Consider the following 18,399-nt stretch of genomic DNA (forward strand, 5'->3'; position numbering starts at 1 on the left):
TATGTTAGAACATTAGGAATAATTTTATTGCACATTTACCTGGTGCCAGTTTTTGTGATGTGTTATTTTTCTGTTGGCATTTAACATGATGCTTGAATTTCCTCACATGGATTCCCAAGTGATTGGAATAGAGTTCCTAAGCCACATACGCAATTCTCAGGTATAAGTGGAAACTTTTATTAAGAGTAAATGATCATTCAGAGTGAAATTAAATGGTAGTTCATAGAACAATAAGATTGGTGTTTCTCAAATAGTCTTTCTCAGAGTACGATGCGTATGTGTGAGAAACACTGCATGTTTCATCCCCACTTTGCCGTCTGGGAGATGTCTGTTTACATGTTAAAGTTTCCAAAGACCTCTAGTAAAGAAACCTCATCAATTTTGTTCACTCCAGATTTACTCCCCAAACTTTTATTTGAACAGATGTCCTGTTTAGTTATGGGATATGCTCACTTAAATGTGTTTATGTATGACAGCATTGCAGAAAGTTAGGAATGCTTAAGGCTACATCCCTGAATATTTCTAGAGTAGTTATAGCTTTCAAAGAAGACATCGATGAGGTTTGTAATTAATGAAAAAGAGAAAACTGGCTTAGACAGATCACTCATCTGCCAGTTTTTATATCCTTATTTTACAAAAGAAATGAATATAGAATGAGAAAATAGATTATAGAGATGATTAAGTTCTTGCTAGGACCTTCCCATAATTTCAGTGTTTCTGGGCTTGAGTTTCGTAGTGCTGTACATGGATATATTTCCCACTTACTGATTTTTGTACTTCGTGTTAGACATGGAACAGTTGGATAGCTGCTGCCCCTCATTTCCAGTTTCTCTTCCTTCCCATTTCCTGTTGTCTAACTTTGTTCCTTAGGTAATCAAGATAATGGAAAATTGAGTATCTTCTGTTTCTTTCATCTTCCACTTTGTGGAGTTTGAGATGGGTGATTAGTATGTCATCATTCATCTTCATGTAGTGTATGATAGGTAAATTTCCTGACAGTCTTTCGGGGTTGGCAATTTGCTGCTAGATCAGTGCTTTTGTGGCTGTACTGTGATTTTTTAGCTCTATCACTATATTACTGTTTTTTTGTGTGTGTGCTCATGAGGAGACTATTGGAAAATTCTGTTGGAAAAACATTTACTATGTTTGTAAATTTTTACAAATGGATAAACTTAAGTGAACCAGATGAGATGCATAATCATTGATTTGGCTTGAGACAGTCTGTGAAAAGAAATAAGCAATGACTTTAAACCATACTGTTTTTATTGTGAATTACAAAATGTAAATTCATCTTAAAGCATAACTTTTTAAAATCTGTTTTAATTCATCTGAAAATTTGTAAGATTTTAAACTGCTATAATGATGGTTAGGTTACAAAGCATAACCTGCAGTTTCTGATTTTACTACACATATGAATTAACTTTATTGTGCAATACATTTTTACAGATTTATTGATAAATTTCTACTCTCAAAAGATCTGACTCATAATGAGCTTAGATATATCTGTTTTCTGTTTTTGGTTATGTAAGCAGTAAACGATGGTGATTTCCATCCCTTTCACATTATTTCCATAGGAACTTAGCCTAGATAAAAAGAGGAATTAATGAATACTCTCATGTACTAGTTTGCAAGACTAATAGTGCAAATTTATTTCTTTCCTAGGGAAAACAAAGTGCATGATGAAGTCTTCAGACTGTGTCATAAAGCATGCTGGTGTCTACAGTACTGGCCTTGCAATGGTGGTAAGCCGCTTATCTCTTAGACTAGTAGGTTTCCAGGGATTAGAAAAAGTCATTCTGACAGATGATTATTTTTTTTAACCATTATATTTTATAACTATAACAGCACTGCTTTGTCCCTTGGTTCATTCAGTCTGGAGTTACCTGGATTATCAGTGGCATGTTCTTCATATGATTTTCCTTTATTACCCACTTGCTTTTGACTGCTTTTCCTTATTACTCGCTTTTGGCTACTTCCTTTTTTCTTATTGGGAAACATACAGAGAATAGAAACTTATTTACTGTTGACTTAAACAGAAATTAATCTGTCAATGTTACCTTTCTAATGTGTCTTAATTAGATTTCAAAGAATATCATTTACTATACTGAAAGCCCTGGTTAACCAAGGTTCAAGCTTTTGGTTAAATAAGCAACCTAGTTTCAAAAGAACTTGTATGTTTCAAAAAATAAAAATAAAAAATAAAAAGAGTACATACTTAACACAAAGTTATACATAATTTCTTCCTTACATGTAGAATTTTCTAAGGAAATTCATTGTTTTAAATAATAAAAACTGTTGCTATGTGTGAAGTATTTTGCTCTCTTTTTCACTAAAAAATGTTATTTCAACCAGTTTTATTGTTCTCTATTGTGTAATTTTATGCTTAGGTTAAAATTTCAGCCCATGAGGAAAGTAATACTATTTTACACCAAGCAGAATATTTTACTTATAATAACTTTCCAAGAATGTATTTTCCATCATGAGGCAGACTTTTTTATGATATATTTCATATGTGCATATCTTATAGAAGCAAGGAGCTAGAATTATGCATGATCATCTTATAAATCCCTCATTATTTTAAATATAAGATTGTCAATGTTACCTTTCAAAAACCATTCAAAGATTTAAAACCACTGTAATATTTCTTGGTAGCTTACTTATGTCTATATTAATCGAATACCTTTTTTTTTTTTTTTTTGATTCATTGAGTTGTATGAGTGTGAATGATTTCTTTTATAAAGAAGACATTTATAGAACCATGCATCATTAGCTATAAATTCTAGAAAAGTGGTTTTCTAGAAATCTATTTGCCTGTTGAGATTCCCTCTCCCTTCACTGCTGTGCCCTGGGAGCCTGACTGGATCAGTGACTTTCTCACCTTATGGCTTTTCTTTGGGTTCAGCCAATGGAAGGCCCTGGCAGGAGACCTGAAGATGGGAGGAGAATGCGATCTGGGCATTTATTCTCCCAGCTCACTCATTCTCTAGTGGGTCTTCCTGGCTGGGACATGGATTGGACACAGTTCCTGTCCATGTGTCTCTCTCGGGGTTCCAGTAACTCCTCCCCCTCCCCTTGTCCTGTCAGACCCAGCGGTGGTAACTGCATCATCCCTCGATGTGTTTTCTGGGCCCTTCCCTGTCCTTTGTAAAGTATCTCTCTTAAATTCTCCTGGATTCCCCAGTTTAGTGTGCCATCTCTTTGTTGCTACAACCCTGAGCAATCCAAGAGACATACTTTTGAAGATTTGCTTTCTACACCGATAATCCATTTTTATAAGTCGAAAAGCATTCTTCCTCTTTGCTGTATACTACTTTTGTTACAGAGCCTTGAGTGGTAGAACCCTGCATTAAGATTCAGAAAACTTGGTTATGAATCTCAGCTCCTCTGTAATGTAGCTTTAGGATTGGGACTCAGCCGCAGGCTGTAAAGGAAAGATCATACAGCCCATTTCCTTGAAATTCTTTCTAGCCCTTAATACTACGTCGATGTCATGTTGTTGAGAGATAATAGTTTTACCATCCTGTCTTGACATAGATTTGGAGAGGCTTACTCTGTCATTTAGTTCTATATATTTTAGTGACATTTTTTTCCACAAAGAAACATAATAAATGTTTTCAAGCATAAGTTCCCTTAAAAAGATATTGACAGAAATTTAATATTTTCAGTTATTTTGGAAAAGCTATGTAATTATTGTATACATTACACAGATAAGGACTTTTCATAAGTCAGAAATATTAGTATTTGAAAAATTCAATTTTGTTACTAGAATTGCTATAGACAAGAATGCTTAAACTGTGGACTTTAGGCTTTATTTGAGTTAGAATTCAGTTCGAAGGCCCTGCTTCAGTTCCTTGACTGACTTCGGTGATTGGTATTAGGGTAGGTGTATAGTTTCCCCCTTACTTTTTTTTCTTTTGATTTCTAACTAAGGTTTTATATTATAAGTAGCTGTCGGTAAAGTAATTTTCAGAGAATCCTCTTTAATTTTGGCTTAATAAAATTTTTTCTTGAACAAAGCCACCCACTATCACTGAGGGTTGATGAGTCACTAAATGTATACAATTTTGATGGTCGCTATTAGTTAAACAATGGTTGTAGCCAGTCAAGTGATAAAGATTAATTTGTCCTGTTCTTGGTTGCAGGGTGCAATATGTGACTTCTGTGAGGCTTGGGTTTGTCACGGTAGGAAATGTCTCAGTACGCACGCCTGTGCCTGCCCTCTTACTGATGCTGAGTGTGTGGAGTGCGAACGAGGTGTCTGGGACCACGGTGAGTGAGTACACACAGGCAGCGAACTTTGCTGTAAGTGCAGGCTGACTTTGAAACATTCTGGATGCTCCTTTTAAGACTTTTTTCAGGATACCGTCCATCCTAACTACTGGCACTGTTTTGGTTATCAGTTTAGTTGGGAAAGGGATTTACACTCACAGTAATAGTCAGTGCTAGGACTGGCTACCAAAACAGGAAGGGAGGTTACAGGAGAACAAGTGTCTTTGAGTGTTGTGTAGCGGGGGGGAGGGAGAGTCCACCTTTTTGTGGTTCGTTTGGGCAGTTTTTATTGTAGCGTTTCCCAGAACAAAACCTCCTGTGCCATTTGGTAAATCTGAAGTAACTTGCCATCCTTTCTGAACAGTTTTATAGATATGGGTTTTTTAAATTAAAACCTGTACTTATATTTGTGGGTTTTGTTTTTTAATTCAATAGGAGGCAGAATATTCAGTTGTTCTTTTTGCCATAACTTTCTCTGTGAAGATGATCAATTTGAACATCAAGCCAGCTGCCAGGTTTTAGAGGCGGAAACATTTAAATGTAAGTTTTTATATATTAGATGTTCTTTATACCCAAGTTTCTTAATAGTCTGTGTGAAACTTAATGAAAAAGGAATCTAGTTTTTCACGCAGCCTCTTATGGACTATAATTGAACTCAATATCTATTTTCTGTTTGTAGAAAAAATTTATAACATCCATTTTTTTCAGCAGGGGTGTCAGTGGCACTTTGATGGGGTCAGTTCTTCATTTTGTGGGATCGCTCAGGCATTACTGGTCCTGAACACTAAATGTCATTTTCCCCTACAAGTAATCGTAACAACCCTCGTGCCCTCCTCTCCCCGCCACTTCCAAATGCCCCCGAGTAAGTGGTACCAGCCCCTGTTCGTTTTTAGTGATTCTTAGATTGGACTATGCATCAAAAACACCTGTGGAGGTTTTAAAAAAATACAGGTGCCTTGGCATCATCCTTGGAGATTCTGTCTTTAAGTCTGAGGTGGGTGCCAGGCATATGGATTTACCTGCACACATAATTCTCATTTATCTTCCAGTTTGAAAACCACTGTTACTGACTGGGTCGATGGTATCATCTTCACAGATAGATTGCATTTTATTTCTACTCTACTGATTCTCAAAAGCTCAAGTTTTGGAGTTAGACATTATTTGAATTCTACTTGTCTATGCGATTCTTTCTAAATCTGAGTTTCCTTAAAAGGAAGATGCTGATTTCTTTTCAAAGAGTTAACCAAAATGAGAATCTATATAATGAAAAGCATTAGTTTGGTACCTGGCACTTGGAAAGCCCTTATTAAATAGTAGAGCCCACCATAGGAAAGACTGAAATTCCCCAGATACTCACTTCATTGCATTTGGTTCTTATTCTGCTATGAAATGCTAATTTTTATATTTATCTATAAAGTTGATAAATTATTCATACATATATATGTGTGTGTATAAATAAATCTTGCAATATTTATATAAAAATTCCCCAAGAATAAAGGAACATCTCAAAGTACATAGCAGTTAGTTTCTTCCTTCTGGCTGGGGAATTCAATCTCCTTTTTTTAGATCTTCTAGGTTATGAGACAGAAAAAAATGTTAATAATTGATCTAAGGTAGTACTTCAAGTGCAAATCTGGAAAATTCTGTTTTCATTCCAAGTCTGAATCTGGATGTTCCTTATTTCCTCCCCCACCAGGTGTTTCGTGCAATCGGCTTGGTCAGCATTCTTGTCTTCGCTGTAAGGTACACTTGTGTATTTTTTATTTTTAGATTTTGTTTTTAATCCTTTTACTCCACCAACAGCCCTTGGGTTACTTATAGCTATAATTAATCTACAAGGATCCTTAAATATTTAGTTCAGAGATTGTAGAATTGAATTGAGAAAGCTTGGTGACTTTCCAAAGGTCATCCAGTTAGTTTGTTTTAGAGTTGACACAAGTACACATGCTTCCTGTATCTTTGCTCAGTATTTTTACATCTTACATTTATGGAGAACATTCTGACCAAAATGATAGGAGTATATTTTAATTAATGTCAGTGTGTACTTGCTGAGGAGAGTTTGAGTGAAGATTTCAATAATGTTTTATTTCCTTTGACCTTGTCTCCAGCGTTTCTGTTTGTTAAAGATCACAATAAATAGAGCTGATTCACTTCCGCTCGGAAACATGTTTCTGGTTCTTATTTATATTCCTAACCCTGTCTTATTTCTCTCCCAACACTTCTCCAATTTTGTGTATTCTGTTTCCTCTGCCTTAGATCCCTCTTCCATCTCTGCTTACCCTACTGCACCCCCATTCTCCTTCAGATCTCAGCTAAGACTTCAGGTGTCCCAGGAAGTCTTTCCTGAATCCCGTGTCTGGTTTAGCATCCTTCCTCTGCACTTCTCTTTCAATGCGCAGTGCCTTGCAGATGTCTCTCCACTTTCTGTGCCCCCAGTTAGACTGTACACTACATGAGGATCAGCAGGCTCTTCACCATTATGCATGTCATCAGGGGCATTGTAAATACTAATATATTTATGAATGAATAAATGTGTCTACATGTCGTACCCTATGTATAGTTTCTGCCATGTTAGCGTATAGTTCAGAAGAACCCTGACAAAGACCATCGCCTTTAAGAAATTGAAATCAGGAGTGTGACAGTCGCAATAAAACTCTCTATCTCTGCCCTAACCAAATGATATTCCTTGGAATATCGAATGACGTCTTTGTGTATTTTTTGAATTATTTATTTACTTGCTTATTTTCGCACCTCTGTTATAGGCTTGTTTCTGTGATGACCACACAAGGAGCAAAGTATTTAAACAAGAAAAAGGAAAACAGCCTCCATGTCCTAAATGTGGACATGAAACTCAGGAAACTAAGGATCTCAGCATGTCAAGTAAGGCGCTACTTAAAATACCAATGGGATGATTTTGCTTTCGTGCTTGCGCAAGATTTCTCTCTCTTTTCTCTATTTTTATTTTTGCCTCTTCTTCCTGTTTGAAAAGATGAAGGTGTTCTCTTAAGAAAGTGGAATTTTATAGCCTTGGGAAATACATGGGTAAAATTTCTCGATTTAACTTAAGAAATATGCCATCATTCATTATACTGGCATTTGTCTCAATTCATGACATAGTGAATACTGAAATTTAAGATTGTTCTGTTTTTGCTGAGGCTTTCTTGTTAAATAATTGAGTAGTTATAAAACCTTAATATTCAAGTGCTGATAATCTTCAGTCCTTGGAAGTTGGAATTCATTCTGAAGCTCTTCTTAGGTGTGTAGTATTTGAGCAGCTGTTTTATGGTTTTTATATAACTTTTCTTTGAAGGTATAAGACTAGTACAAACATGTTTATAAGTAATGTACTCATAATTTTGTTAAAAAGAATTTGACTCTTTAGCAAACACATCAGAATGGAATCATAATTCTAAATGACTTTAATCAAAGATATAGTTCTGCAGTGAGGTAAGACTGATAATTTTGCTGATTTTTTTGTGCCAAACCGTGTTGCTACTAAGGCAGAAAAAATGAAAGCCTTTGTCTTCTAGGACATCTGAATTATAAAATTGCTCTCAAGAAAAATGTAATGACATTTGAAATCAACTCTTTTGTGGTTTGAAAATAAACTTTTAATTGATCAAACAAAGGACATTTTGCACATGCCTTATTTAACTTATGGTTGGCGAGTGCTATTGTTCCTATTTGGTTTTCTAACTTTTTCTAGATTTAGTGAAATGACACTCATCTTTATTTGTTACATATATACGTTACATATATGTGTATGGAGATTCCAAGTAGGATGGAACTGACTGACTTTTTTTAAGGTCTCCTTTCTTTCCACTTAAATATTAAGTGAGGAAATTAGGAAAATGTGGCTCATGCCATGTACCTATCTGTCTTTTGTAGCACGCTCCCTGAAATTTGGCAGGCAGACTGGAGGCGAAGAGGGAGATGGAGCTTCTGGGTACGATGCCTATTGGAAGAGCCTTTCATCTGATAAGTATGGTGATGCCAGCTTCCATGATGAGGAGGATGAGTATGAAGCCGAGGATGACGAAGAGGAGGAAGAAGAAGGTGGAAAGGATTCAGATGCTGAGTCATCAGATTTGTTTACTAATTTGAATTTAGGAAGGACCTATGCCAGCGGCTACGCTCACTATGAAGAACAAGAGAACTAGGAGAGCTGCTTGCCCATCGGTGGCCTGCCTGAGGTGGGCAGGAAATTGTGAGCTTGATGACTTGTGTGTGGATGTTTGGAAGTACTGTCACTTAGCCTTGTGCAAAAGACTAGTCACAATTACCGAAGCAAGGAGTGAGTAGGGCGTAGCATTTTTATAGGAACTGATAATCAGGCTTATAGCGTAAGAAAAATGAATTTCTAATGTAAGACGTTTATTGATCCAAGCAACTGAAGCATCGTGGATTGGATTTTTTCCGATTTTAGTAATCTGGTAGGTTTTGCCAATTAAATATAAATACATATACGGGATAATGGAATAGGATGGTAATATATTTGTTTGGAATTAGATCGCTGTTTTTATGGAAAAAAAACTGCTTATAAATTCGCTTTGTCTGACTTTGTAAAATGTAATCGGTAAAATGAATTATTGTATTTTTCCTTGTATGTCCATAGGATACAAGTCAGATGTTATATGCTACATTTTCATTAAATCTTCACGTTATCTTGTGTAGTCATGATGTGTATGTTTTTGGAACTGATTCATTTATTTCTTTCTTCACAATATATGTTCTGGACAGTACCTATTATTAATGCCTAAATGTATAGACAAAGGTGATTATATACCCATTTTTCAGAGTCACAGAATCAGAAACAGTATTATTACACAGACGTTTTACCCAGGAAATTTCATTTCTCTTTGAATAAATCTAGTATCACAGTTACATACTTTTGATATTTAATTTCTTGTTCTCAATTTTTAAACCTTACTTTGGAAACCATTCCAATATCTTTGAATAATCCGTTTGCTTCGTTTTTTTTGGTTGGTTGGTTTTTTTTTTTTTTTTTGTGAAACCTTACTTTGGAAACCATTCCAGTATCTTTGTATAATCCGTTTTCTTCGTTTTTTTTGGTTGGTTGGTTTTTGTTTGTTTTTGTCTAATATGTGAAATTAGGTAGCAGAGACTGATACTGTTGTAGACACAAAGTTGTGAAGCCAGACCCCGTCACTCAGGTGGAGGTGGAGAACATGCAGTCGCCGGCACTAGTTCCAATTGTGAGAACTGGCGATGAATTGGGATGGAATGGTAGAAACGAATGCATTATCGGACTGGCTGGCATTTGACAAGTATGGAGAAAATCGTAACTGTGAGGGTAACAGGGTTGGATAGCTGCTGCTCAGCCATTCGTATTCTATAGAAACATAACGAACAGCTTAAGGCAATAACAGGCAAGGCGAAACCAGGTGCGAAAGCAGAGGGACTCTGGATGCGTGCGGAAAAAGCTTTCATCTCTTGCAGCCGCAGGGCTGAGAAAACAGGTCCAAGTCCAGGACTTAACAGTCTCAAACTTCAAAGACATCGCCAGTCAAGGTCAAGGCACTGTTTGGGAAGATCTGAGATCCTGGCAGGTGAAATGGAGACACCTGTATGGATGCTGCTGAATGCTCTTACTCCCCAGACTGCTGAACTTTCTGAGCCTGCAGTCACAGCCTGCCCCACCTCTAAGGATGAGCATCCCCCTCCCCACTCCCAGCTGGATGACAATGCAGAGGTGTCTTTCCCCAGGCAACATGTGTCCCCTTCAGGACTTGCTCTATAGCCAAGATACTCGGTGTAGAATAGCAGTTAAGAAAAACTCACTGAGAGATGTGCTGGGCCTGAAGGCAGGAGAAACAGACCACTGTACCCCAAAGGAGCTGCCAGAATTGGCCAGCATGTGATGGGTGGAGCAGGAGGAATACACTTGAGACGGGGACCTTAGGGTATTGATCAAGAGTGTCAGAACAAAATTAGAGGGCTAGATAGCAGCAGCCACACTAGGTCCTTGGGTTGCCGGATAAGAGGTATCTTAAATTAACAGGCAAGGATCCTGGGAACTGGTATGAACGCAGTATGGCTTCTAGAAACATGGAAAAAGCTATGGCCAATCTGAGCAAAGCTGAAATGGCAGATGGTGGAGGAAGGGTTTAAAAGCGTGAATGAAGGAAGTGGATATGCTGGAATGTGGATATGTCCTACTGGAGGGCCTAGGGACAAACCATTTAACAAGGCCATGTTTAACTTTGGCTGGACGATCCATCAGATGATTATGTCCTAGTGGAGGGCCTAGGGACAAACCATTTAACAAGGCCATAAAGAGGAGTGTTGACAGGGATGGGGAGGGCACCAGGGCCACTAAAAGCCTTTAGAGGTGACTCTAGGCTACTGTTAATAGGAACAAACTACTACAAGTCTTGCTGGTGGCGATGGGCAGTAAGACCCTGAATTAATGGTGGCCAAATGGAAATGACTAATTGCCAAAAATTGGGGTTACAATTAGAATGATTCAAGCTGGGAGTGGTCAGCCAAGGGGGCTGACCTGCAGAGTTAAAAAGAAGGCTAATAGAATACATCAGCCTTAGGGTCAAAATGAATTCACTGCGGGACATTTTTCTTCCCATCTCTGACTCTGGGCTCTGCATGATTAGAATTTTATGTCCTGCAAGAGGGTGTACCTTTCCTCATGGTACCCAGTAAGCACTCTGATTAATTATCAACTATATCTTTCAACTTGGTATTTTTGGCTTTTTACGTCCAGGGATCAATATGCAAGACGAGAAACCACTGTCTTGGCAGAGATAATTAACTCTTCATCAGGAGGAGGTAGGGCTGTTGTTTGTTTTTGTTTTTTGGTTTTTTTTTTTGCATGATGGGGACAGGGAGGAATATGTGTGGAGCCCAGGTGATTCACTTGGGTTTTCTAGGTACTTCTTTGCTTACCTGTGACTATGAACGGACATGGCAAACCGCCCCAGCCAGGGAAGGGCATGGTGAGTAGATCCCTGGGGGATGGGGTCTGAGTCATGCCACCAGGTAAGCCACAGACCAGCAGGAGCAGTCAGGCAGTTTCAGGGTCTGCCTCAGCGGCACAGCTGCCTTGGCTGGATCGAGCCTTTCCCAGGCCAAAGCCTGTGGTGACTGAGTAACGGCTTTGGCTATTTTGGCTCAATACAGCTCAATTATGACAAATAGCTATTAAGCTAATTTCCTTATATGGAATCTAGTAGGTGACATTTAATAACAGGCAAATATATTTTCTTTTTCATTTTGGTCATGGTTTGGTAAACTCTTTGCCGGGATATTGTAATAACATGTGTGGGTGGCCTTTATAAGTCACCTACAAGCTTCTTCTCATGCAGAATGTATTAGTCCATTTCAGAAAGTGAACAGACCATATAGAATGCACACCTGTGCTTTACAGAATGATCCTGGTTACTTATTTGCCTAATGGGATGAAAATATGTTAAATCCTTAATCATGTTTTGTGGAGTCAGACATAGTACAATGATGTTAGATATATTGAAGCATTGTTAATAAGGAATCAGTTAAAATACAAGGTATATAAAGTCGCCATGGAGCCTCAGGAGTGTTTCTGAGAAAGAATCTTTGTGGGAAGGAAAAAGAGTACTCTAACTGCAATTTGCTAATTTCCTATACTACCTTGAGAAGTCTAGCTGTAAGTCTATCTAGACTCAGGTTTTTCTCCTCCTCTCAAGGGGGTAAACCAGGCTCCAGCTGGGCCCCCTGCCCTGTGCTGTGACTTGCAAAATCTCTTAAGGCAATTAGTTGGGGGCAAGTTTAAGGCTCATCTTGTGTGTCTCTCTTAGGGATCACTGTCCACTTCATTACCTAATGTCCTGTGTCTTGACAACTATAATTTCTTATATTTTGTCCCATAACCCATTTCCCCTCTCTCAGGTGGGAGAGTAGATCTGGTCCCTGCTACTTCATTCTGGCTGAAGTACAGTCACAATCGTGACATATTTTACTGCATAGAAATGTGTCCTTTAGAGCTGACTCTTCTTTGACATATTGTTTTCCATCCACATTTATAAGGATTCCGTTAGTATTTTTAATCCACCAAAGAAAAAATGGATGACAAAAATCTACTTGTAATGCCATGTGTATCTATCTCTAACTCTGTTAACTTAGTTATACATATTGAAGTCTTGCTTTAAAAAATCTTGTCAGTGGTCTTTCTTACTCCCAACTTTATATTTAGGTGATAAAAGTTTTAAAAATTATATTTATTGTAGGTTTTTAATGTTTTTACTTGTCAGGAGGAATCATGGCAACCAATGATTCATGCTATATTTTTTTAATTTTTAAAAGTTACATTTCCATATTCAGAGAAGAAAAGTCCCAAGGCTAACTTGGTGAGAATCTTATAGTTCTGATAGATCTCTTGGGGGGCACTTTATTCTCGTTAATTTCTATACACTAAAATATTAGGCGTCTGTGGCTCCCTGGCGACTGAGAGGAAGGCACAAATAAAAGAGCAGCCCCTGCAGATCGTCACCAGATTTACAAAGTTAGAAAGAACCGTGAGTGTCATCTAGTTTAGTTCCCACCCTAACCACCAGTGTACTGCAGATCACTAAGTTCATCCAAACTATTTAAATACTGACTGTGGAGGAAGGGGACCGTGAGCCAAGGAATGCTGGCGGCTTCTAGAAGAAGGCAGGGACAAGCAATGGAGCCTTCAGAAAGGAACACAGCCCTGCCGACACCTTGACTGTACCGCACTGAGACCCGCGTCAGACTTCTGAAGAACTCTAACGTAATACATTTGCATCGTTTTAAGCCACTAAATTTGTGGTAACTTGTTACAGCAGCAATAGGAAACTAATAGGCTTAGTTATCTCCAAAACCTTAAATCAAAATATTAACACTTTAGCCTGTTTCATGTGACTATAGGATAAAACTATCACATAGAAGAGTTTTTATTTCCAAACAAAATTAAATGCTCCCAGAGTTCATAGTGAAGTAATTATTAACTAAACTGTAAGTCAGGTACAGAAATTTATAGCAATACAATTTCTCAAAAAGTGAAAGTAAAGAGTGGAAAACACAGTCTTCTACAACATTAGCAAGTGGTCTGACAGCATTTACATTAATAAAGCAATTTAAAAATGACTCATGAAACGTCATACTCTTTGGGATACTCTCACCAGGCTTCAATGAAAAAAAGATGCTAAATTATTGATACTAGCAGTCATCATGGCTGCTATATTTGGTGTCTGGAGTTCTTTATTCAATACCACCTATGAGCTTTTTGTAGACCAAATGAGAACAAAGTCATTTAATGAAATCTCAAAACAAACCCATTCTAAACATTGGAGAAGATTTCATTACAGTACTTCCCTGGACTAGATGTATGTTGAGAAGTCCACACTTAAGTTAATGTAAGAGAGTATACACAGAGAGAAGAAATGACTGTTTTTCATATCTGAGATCTTGCACAGCCCCGAGAATGCAATTGTAAACTCCGATGAGCCCATGGGATATACTCAGTAAGAAGGTATAGATAGCTCTTTTTGTACAAAATCTATAAGCTAGACACAGGTATAAAAGGCAGAGGAAAAATAGTAATAGACTCTCTAAATAGCTCATGCAACTATAAAGCAAAAACCAATTTTTACATGGGTAATGCCAAGAAATGACTACCATATAGTAGAATCACAATTGTAAATATGCAGGGTGCACATACATACATGGAGATTGCTATTTTAGTTTGAGATTTACACGTTACCTGTGTGACATCTCTATAAGTTTGTATATTCCTTATGATACAAATAAAGCATCCTTTATTTACTCGGTTGTAATCTTAGATGTCAAAATTTTCTTAGCCTCCAAGAAGGAAAGTGTTTTAAAAAAAACAGTGAAAGTAGGGTTCACATAGTGTATATACAGTTTTCACCTTTAAGTATATGGTGCCAACCACTGTCTAAGCCCACGAGGGTGTTATATACCTGATGAGCTCGTCAAATTATCTTTGCTGATGAGATCTCTATTTTTGAAAAGAAATATTATACTTAATGCTACCAGACAATCATTAAAAAAAAAAAAAAAGTAGCGTTATTGAAGTTTTGTTTTTATGGGATAAAAGAAAAGCTGAAAGAAAACATTTTTTTTTTTTTCTCAGAATTTCAGTCTGGAATGCTACCCAGGCCTCTCAGTCCAGTTCGAGTCTAAAGAAAACATTTGATCTTCTTTGTCTTTCAACTTGACAAAATGTCCTTCTTCTTTGAAATCCCTTTTTTGTTTTATGTGTGTCATTGTGCGTTAGAAATCTAAAACTCTTGGGGGTAAGATAGAAATCTTTTTTGTTTAACCTTTGAACACCATAAGTGTCTGCCACGTTGTCATTCCAAAATATTGCTCATTAAAATCTTAATCTTCCTCCAGCAGATTGGAAGTAGTAGGAGGAGTTGTTAGATTTAGCTCTTCATTTAGAGACTTTAAAAGATAAAAACACTCAAAGGGGACATTTCATCCCATTCAACAAATATTTCTTGAGGCCCTTCTGCAAAGCAATAATCAATGTTCATTGAAAAATTAGCTGACATAGTCACTATGATCAAGTTCTGTGGTTGGTTGATAGATTAGAAACTTAAAAGTGATCTATGGATTCAAAAAAAAAAAAAAGCTATGCTCTTATTGGGACAAGAAAACAACTTGTTGTCAGATGATGTTACCTGGTCAAATGAGCAAAGAATGCCAGATTCCAGCCCTGTCATAGCTACTCTTTATTGAATGAAATAAACACACAGAGAAAAGGACACCTTTATACTGCATTATCAGGTGGAGATTTTGCTTTAATTCAATGCAGGACCCTAGTGGCCTAGGCTGAACTCCATGAAAACTCTTTCCTAAGCACATCCAGCCCCAAGTGCCCACTCAGTGACTCCTTTTCCTGAAAGTAGGATGTGTAGATGGCAGTGAAGAGGAGCCAAAATAGAGACAGAGAGATCAGGACAGAGAACAATACGGGAAAGAAATAGAAAAGAATTGTGTCACATGAGTACACAGAATAGCAAGGATAGCCTATCCTCATTCTAAATGATCCTCTGTGACTCAGGGCTTAACTTTCAGAAGGAGATCTCTGATGACGCCTTAATTTTTGTTGAAATAAAATAGAGGGAAGGATGTTCTAAATTTAGATCAAATAATTTAGTCCATCAGTCTCTGCTTTAGCAGAAAGCCCATTCCAACTGAAAACTCACCATTAGGAAGAATATATTAGCTGTTAAAATAGCCACTAATAAGAATATAATCATGTGTTATTCAAATAAATGCATTTGCGTAACATTTTACACCTCGAATAATAAGGCATTCATGATAAAATCAGATATTTTTTTCCCCCCCGGCTTTTCAACAAGCAACACTTGGATGCTCATTTTCCTCCACTTCCTGATTTAGCAGGATAACAGTTATTAGAGGCTCACTATGGTGCTCTGTGCTTTGCAATCATTCCCATGATCTTGGAGGCTGCATCCACAGCCCTGTCATTTACCTGGGGCTCACAGTTCTGGTCAAGAGAGACACAGCACAATTGACACTTAAGAATGTTTATTAACATGGAAAAATTAGCACGTGACACTGGGATGAGTCTTTAATTGAATGGTTATCATTACCTTCACTGCCATAATGTTTATTCAGTGTTGAAAAATATTGTTCTAAACAGATATGGGAAAATCAACATGACTGTGGCAGAGTGTGAGAAGGGCCTCATTAGGATGAAATCAGGACTGAGGAAATCACAGGATTTCCAGGCCCAGTAATACCCCCACCCCCACCGCACTTGACATTTTCAACAGAGGGAATCCAAAACGGGGCTGAGAAATTGTGACTTCTGAAATGAGTATGCTATCTTACAATGTGACTGCTGTAAAGGGATAATACTCATTGTGATGAAGAGGATTATTATATTACAATAAGAATTTACAGGCACGGCTCATATTTTTCGTAATGTTTTGCATCTATTTTTTAGTTCTCTAATTTTCATCGATAATAATTTCAAACAATTTATTCCATTTGTTCTTCAACCTTTTTATTTTTAGGCTCTGCTGTAGCCACTTTTGTGGAAGTTATAGATTTCTTTAACAATGTTGTTTATGTAAGCGGCAATTACGACTTTTTCAGATTCTCAGTATTTTTTGTTATTGTACATAGTGAAAAATTTTGGTTCTGGATTTGTTACCCTTTGTTTTCACGCCACATTGTTATTTCACACACATACTGCCAATGTTTTCATCTCTAAAACCTGCTGCCGATATAATGCAATTTTTAAATCCCCTAAGGCTACTTGGCGAATAATAAAAGCAATCAATTGCAGGGTACTGAATGATACTTAAGAATATGTAAAGATTTTGGTTTTTGTTAATTGTGCTATAAAAAAATCTTTGTGTATCCAGCTAGTCCTAAAATTATATGTTTTAAAATTTTCATACAAGTGATCTTATTGTTGAATAAGGCATCTGCCTTAATAAATGTCTAAAATAGAGTTATATATTTTATCGAAATCATAACAATTTGGGAAATAGGAATAGAAGCATACCATGGTTTCTCATCTTCATACACTTTTCATAAATGTAACATAAAATGTAGGAAAATTATAGATTGGGACAGAGTTAACAGACTGGAGAATGCAAAGCTTGACATCCAGAAGGGAAATTTGGTTCATTTAATTTTCCATGATGTAGAATCTATTTGGGTTGTTCACCAATGTTTCTGGTTCCACTCTTCCCAGGCACATGGGGTTGGGCATAGGGGTGAGAAAGAGATTGTGTTTCCATGCCACCTTGAGGTCTGGCGTGATGATGTGGCTCACTTTAGCCAATAAAATGTGAGTAGAGGTACCATACGATGCTTGGGTGTGGAAGTACCAATACCCATAAGAGCGTGTCTTGTGTACGCCCTCCTTGCTTTGTCATCTTGGGTGTTGGTTTGCAAACTGCCTTTCACACATGGAGGGCTAGAAGAGCTCAGAGAAAGAGGCAGACCACTCTACACTGGTGGGTGACAGTTTAACAAGCAAGGGAACTTACTATGTGGCCTGTCCTGGGCAGCCGTAAGCTGAGTAGGTCTCGCCCAGGTGGCCAGAATCTTAACAGTTTGTACAGAGGCCCTAACAGGGCTCAGCCACTACACTGTCCGGTGGTCTCAACAACCCATTGTTCTCCCAAGACTGCATTCTTGAAAACAGCTCCCACTGTGGGAATGGTTGGCAGGGCCCAGACACCCTGCCAACCACAAGGACGGGGAAGGGTGAGGGGCTCTGCCCATATTCAGCTCACAGGTCAAAGGGCATTGACTTCCTTGCGAGAACCTCCCCCAAGGACAGATCCAGGCAGTCTGCCAAGCCCAGACAGAGCCTGAAGGGCGGATGGCGAATCTGAGTGGGTGAGAAGCTCCTTGCTGTGTTAAGTCTTTGCTCTTTTGATGTTTTATGTTAGCACAGCATAAAATGGCCAGTTCTGATCTATATACCTGGATACCCTTTCTGTGTTTAATTAGGGTTGTACCTTAACCGGCAGTTCCTCTAATTTCTATCTCGTCCATATCTTTTGACTGATTTTTGATAACCAGTTGCCTTTTTTCCCCCCCTTAAGGAGTGTGAAGCTTTATAGACTTTCTTCCTCTTCATTTGTACCTTCTCAAGTGCAATGCACTAGACGTAGCATCCGGATATAATGCTTCCTAACATTTGTGCTGCCTCCAACGAGAATTTTTTGAAGCATCGGGAAGATTTTTTTCCATGTGTTTGATTTTATGGGCGAACACAGTCTACTATAGAAACAGTGAATGGTAGGCCAACCACATAGCAGAAAAGGACTTTGGAACTGCTGAAAAAAATTGAAAGCCATTAGGAAACAGAATAGAATATTTATCTAACTTTGATAAAAATGACAGGATTTGACACTCTACTCTAGAAATCCTTGCTCTTGAATAAATAAGGGAAAAAGTACTCATTTCAATGTGGAGACTTCCTCAAAATTCTCTTCCTCTTGGTGATTGTTTTATGATGTTAAATCTTGTACTAAATGGCCTCTGGAAGGAGAAATTCAATATATTTAATGGAGGAGGAGGGTTTCACGGTGGTTCATTTAACTTGAATTCTTTTCTGGTCTTTGGAAATCTTAGGCT

General features: G+C 37.7%; 1 protein-coding gene across 3 annotated transcripts in view; it reads left to right on the forward strand.

Annotated features, from left to right (window-relative positions):
- Window positions 1-9,153, forward strand: part of ZNF330 (zinc finger protein 330) — a 13,776-nt gene extending 4,623 nt beyond the window's left edge. For all 3 annotated transcript variants that reach the window (XM_015600668.2, XM_006906230.3, XM_015600669.2), the window contains exons 5-10: window positions 1,663-1,742; window positions 4,143-4,269; window positions 4,705-4,809; window positions 5,966-6,012; window positions 7,032-7,149; window positions 8,158-9,153. In XM_015600668.2, the coding sequence (XP_015456154.1) occupies window positions 1,663-1,742; window positions 4,143-4,269; window positions 4,705-4,809; window positions 5,966-6,012; window positions 7,032-7,149; window positions 8,158-8,429 (749 nt within the window). In that variant the 3' untranslated portion in view covers window positions 8,430-9,153. The remainder of the gene's footprint in view (window positions 1-1,662; window positions 1,743-4,142; window positions 4,270-4,704; window positions 4,810-5,965; window positions 6,013-7,031; window positions 7,150-8,157) is intronic.
- The last annotated feature ends 9,246 nt before the right edge of the window (window positions 9,154-18,399 follow it).

Source organism: Pteropus alecto, unplaced genomic scaffold (assembly GCF_000325575.1).
Source record: "Pteropus alecto unplaced genomic scaffold, ASM32557v1 scaffold50, whole genome shotgun sequence".
NCBI lineage: Eukaryota > Metazoa > Chordata > Mammalia > Chiroptera > Pteropodidae > Pteropus > Pteropus alecto.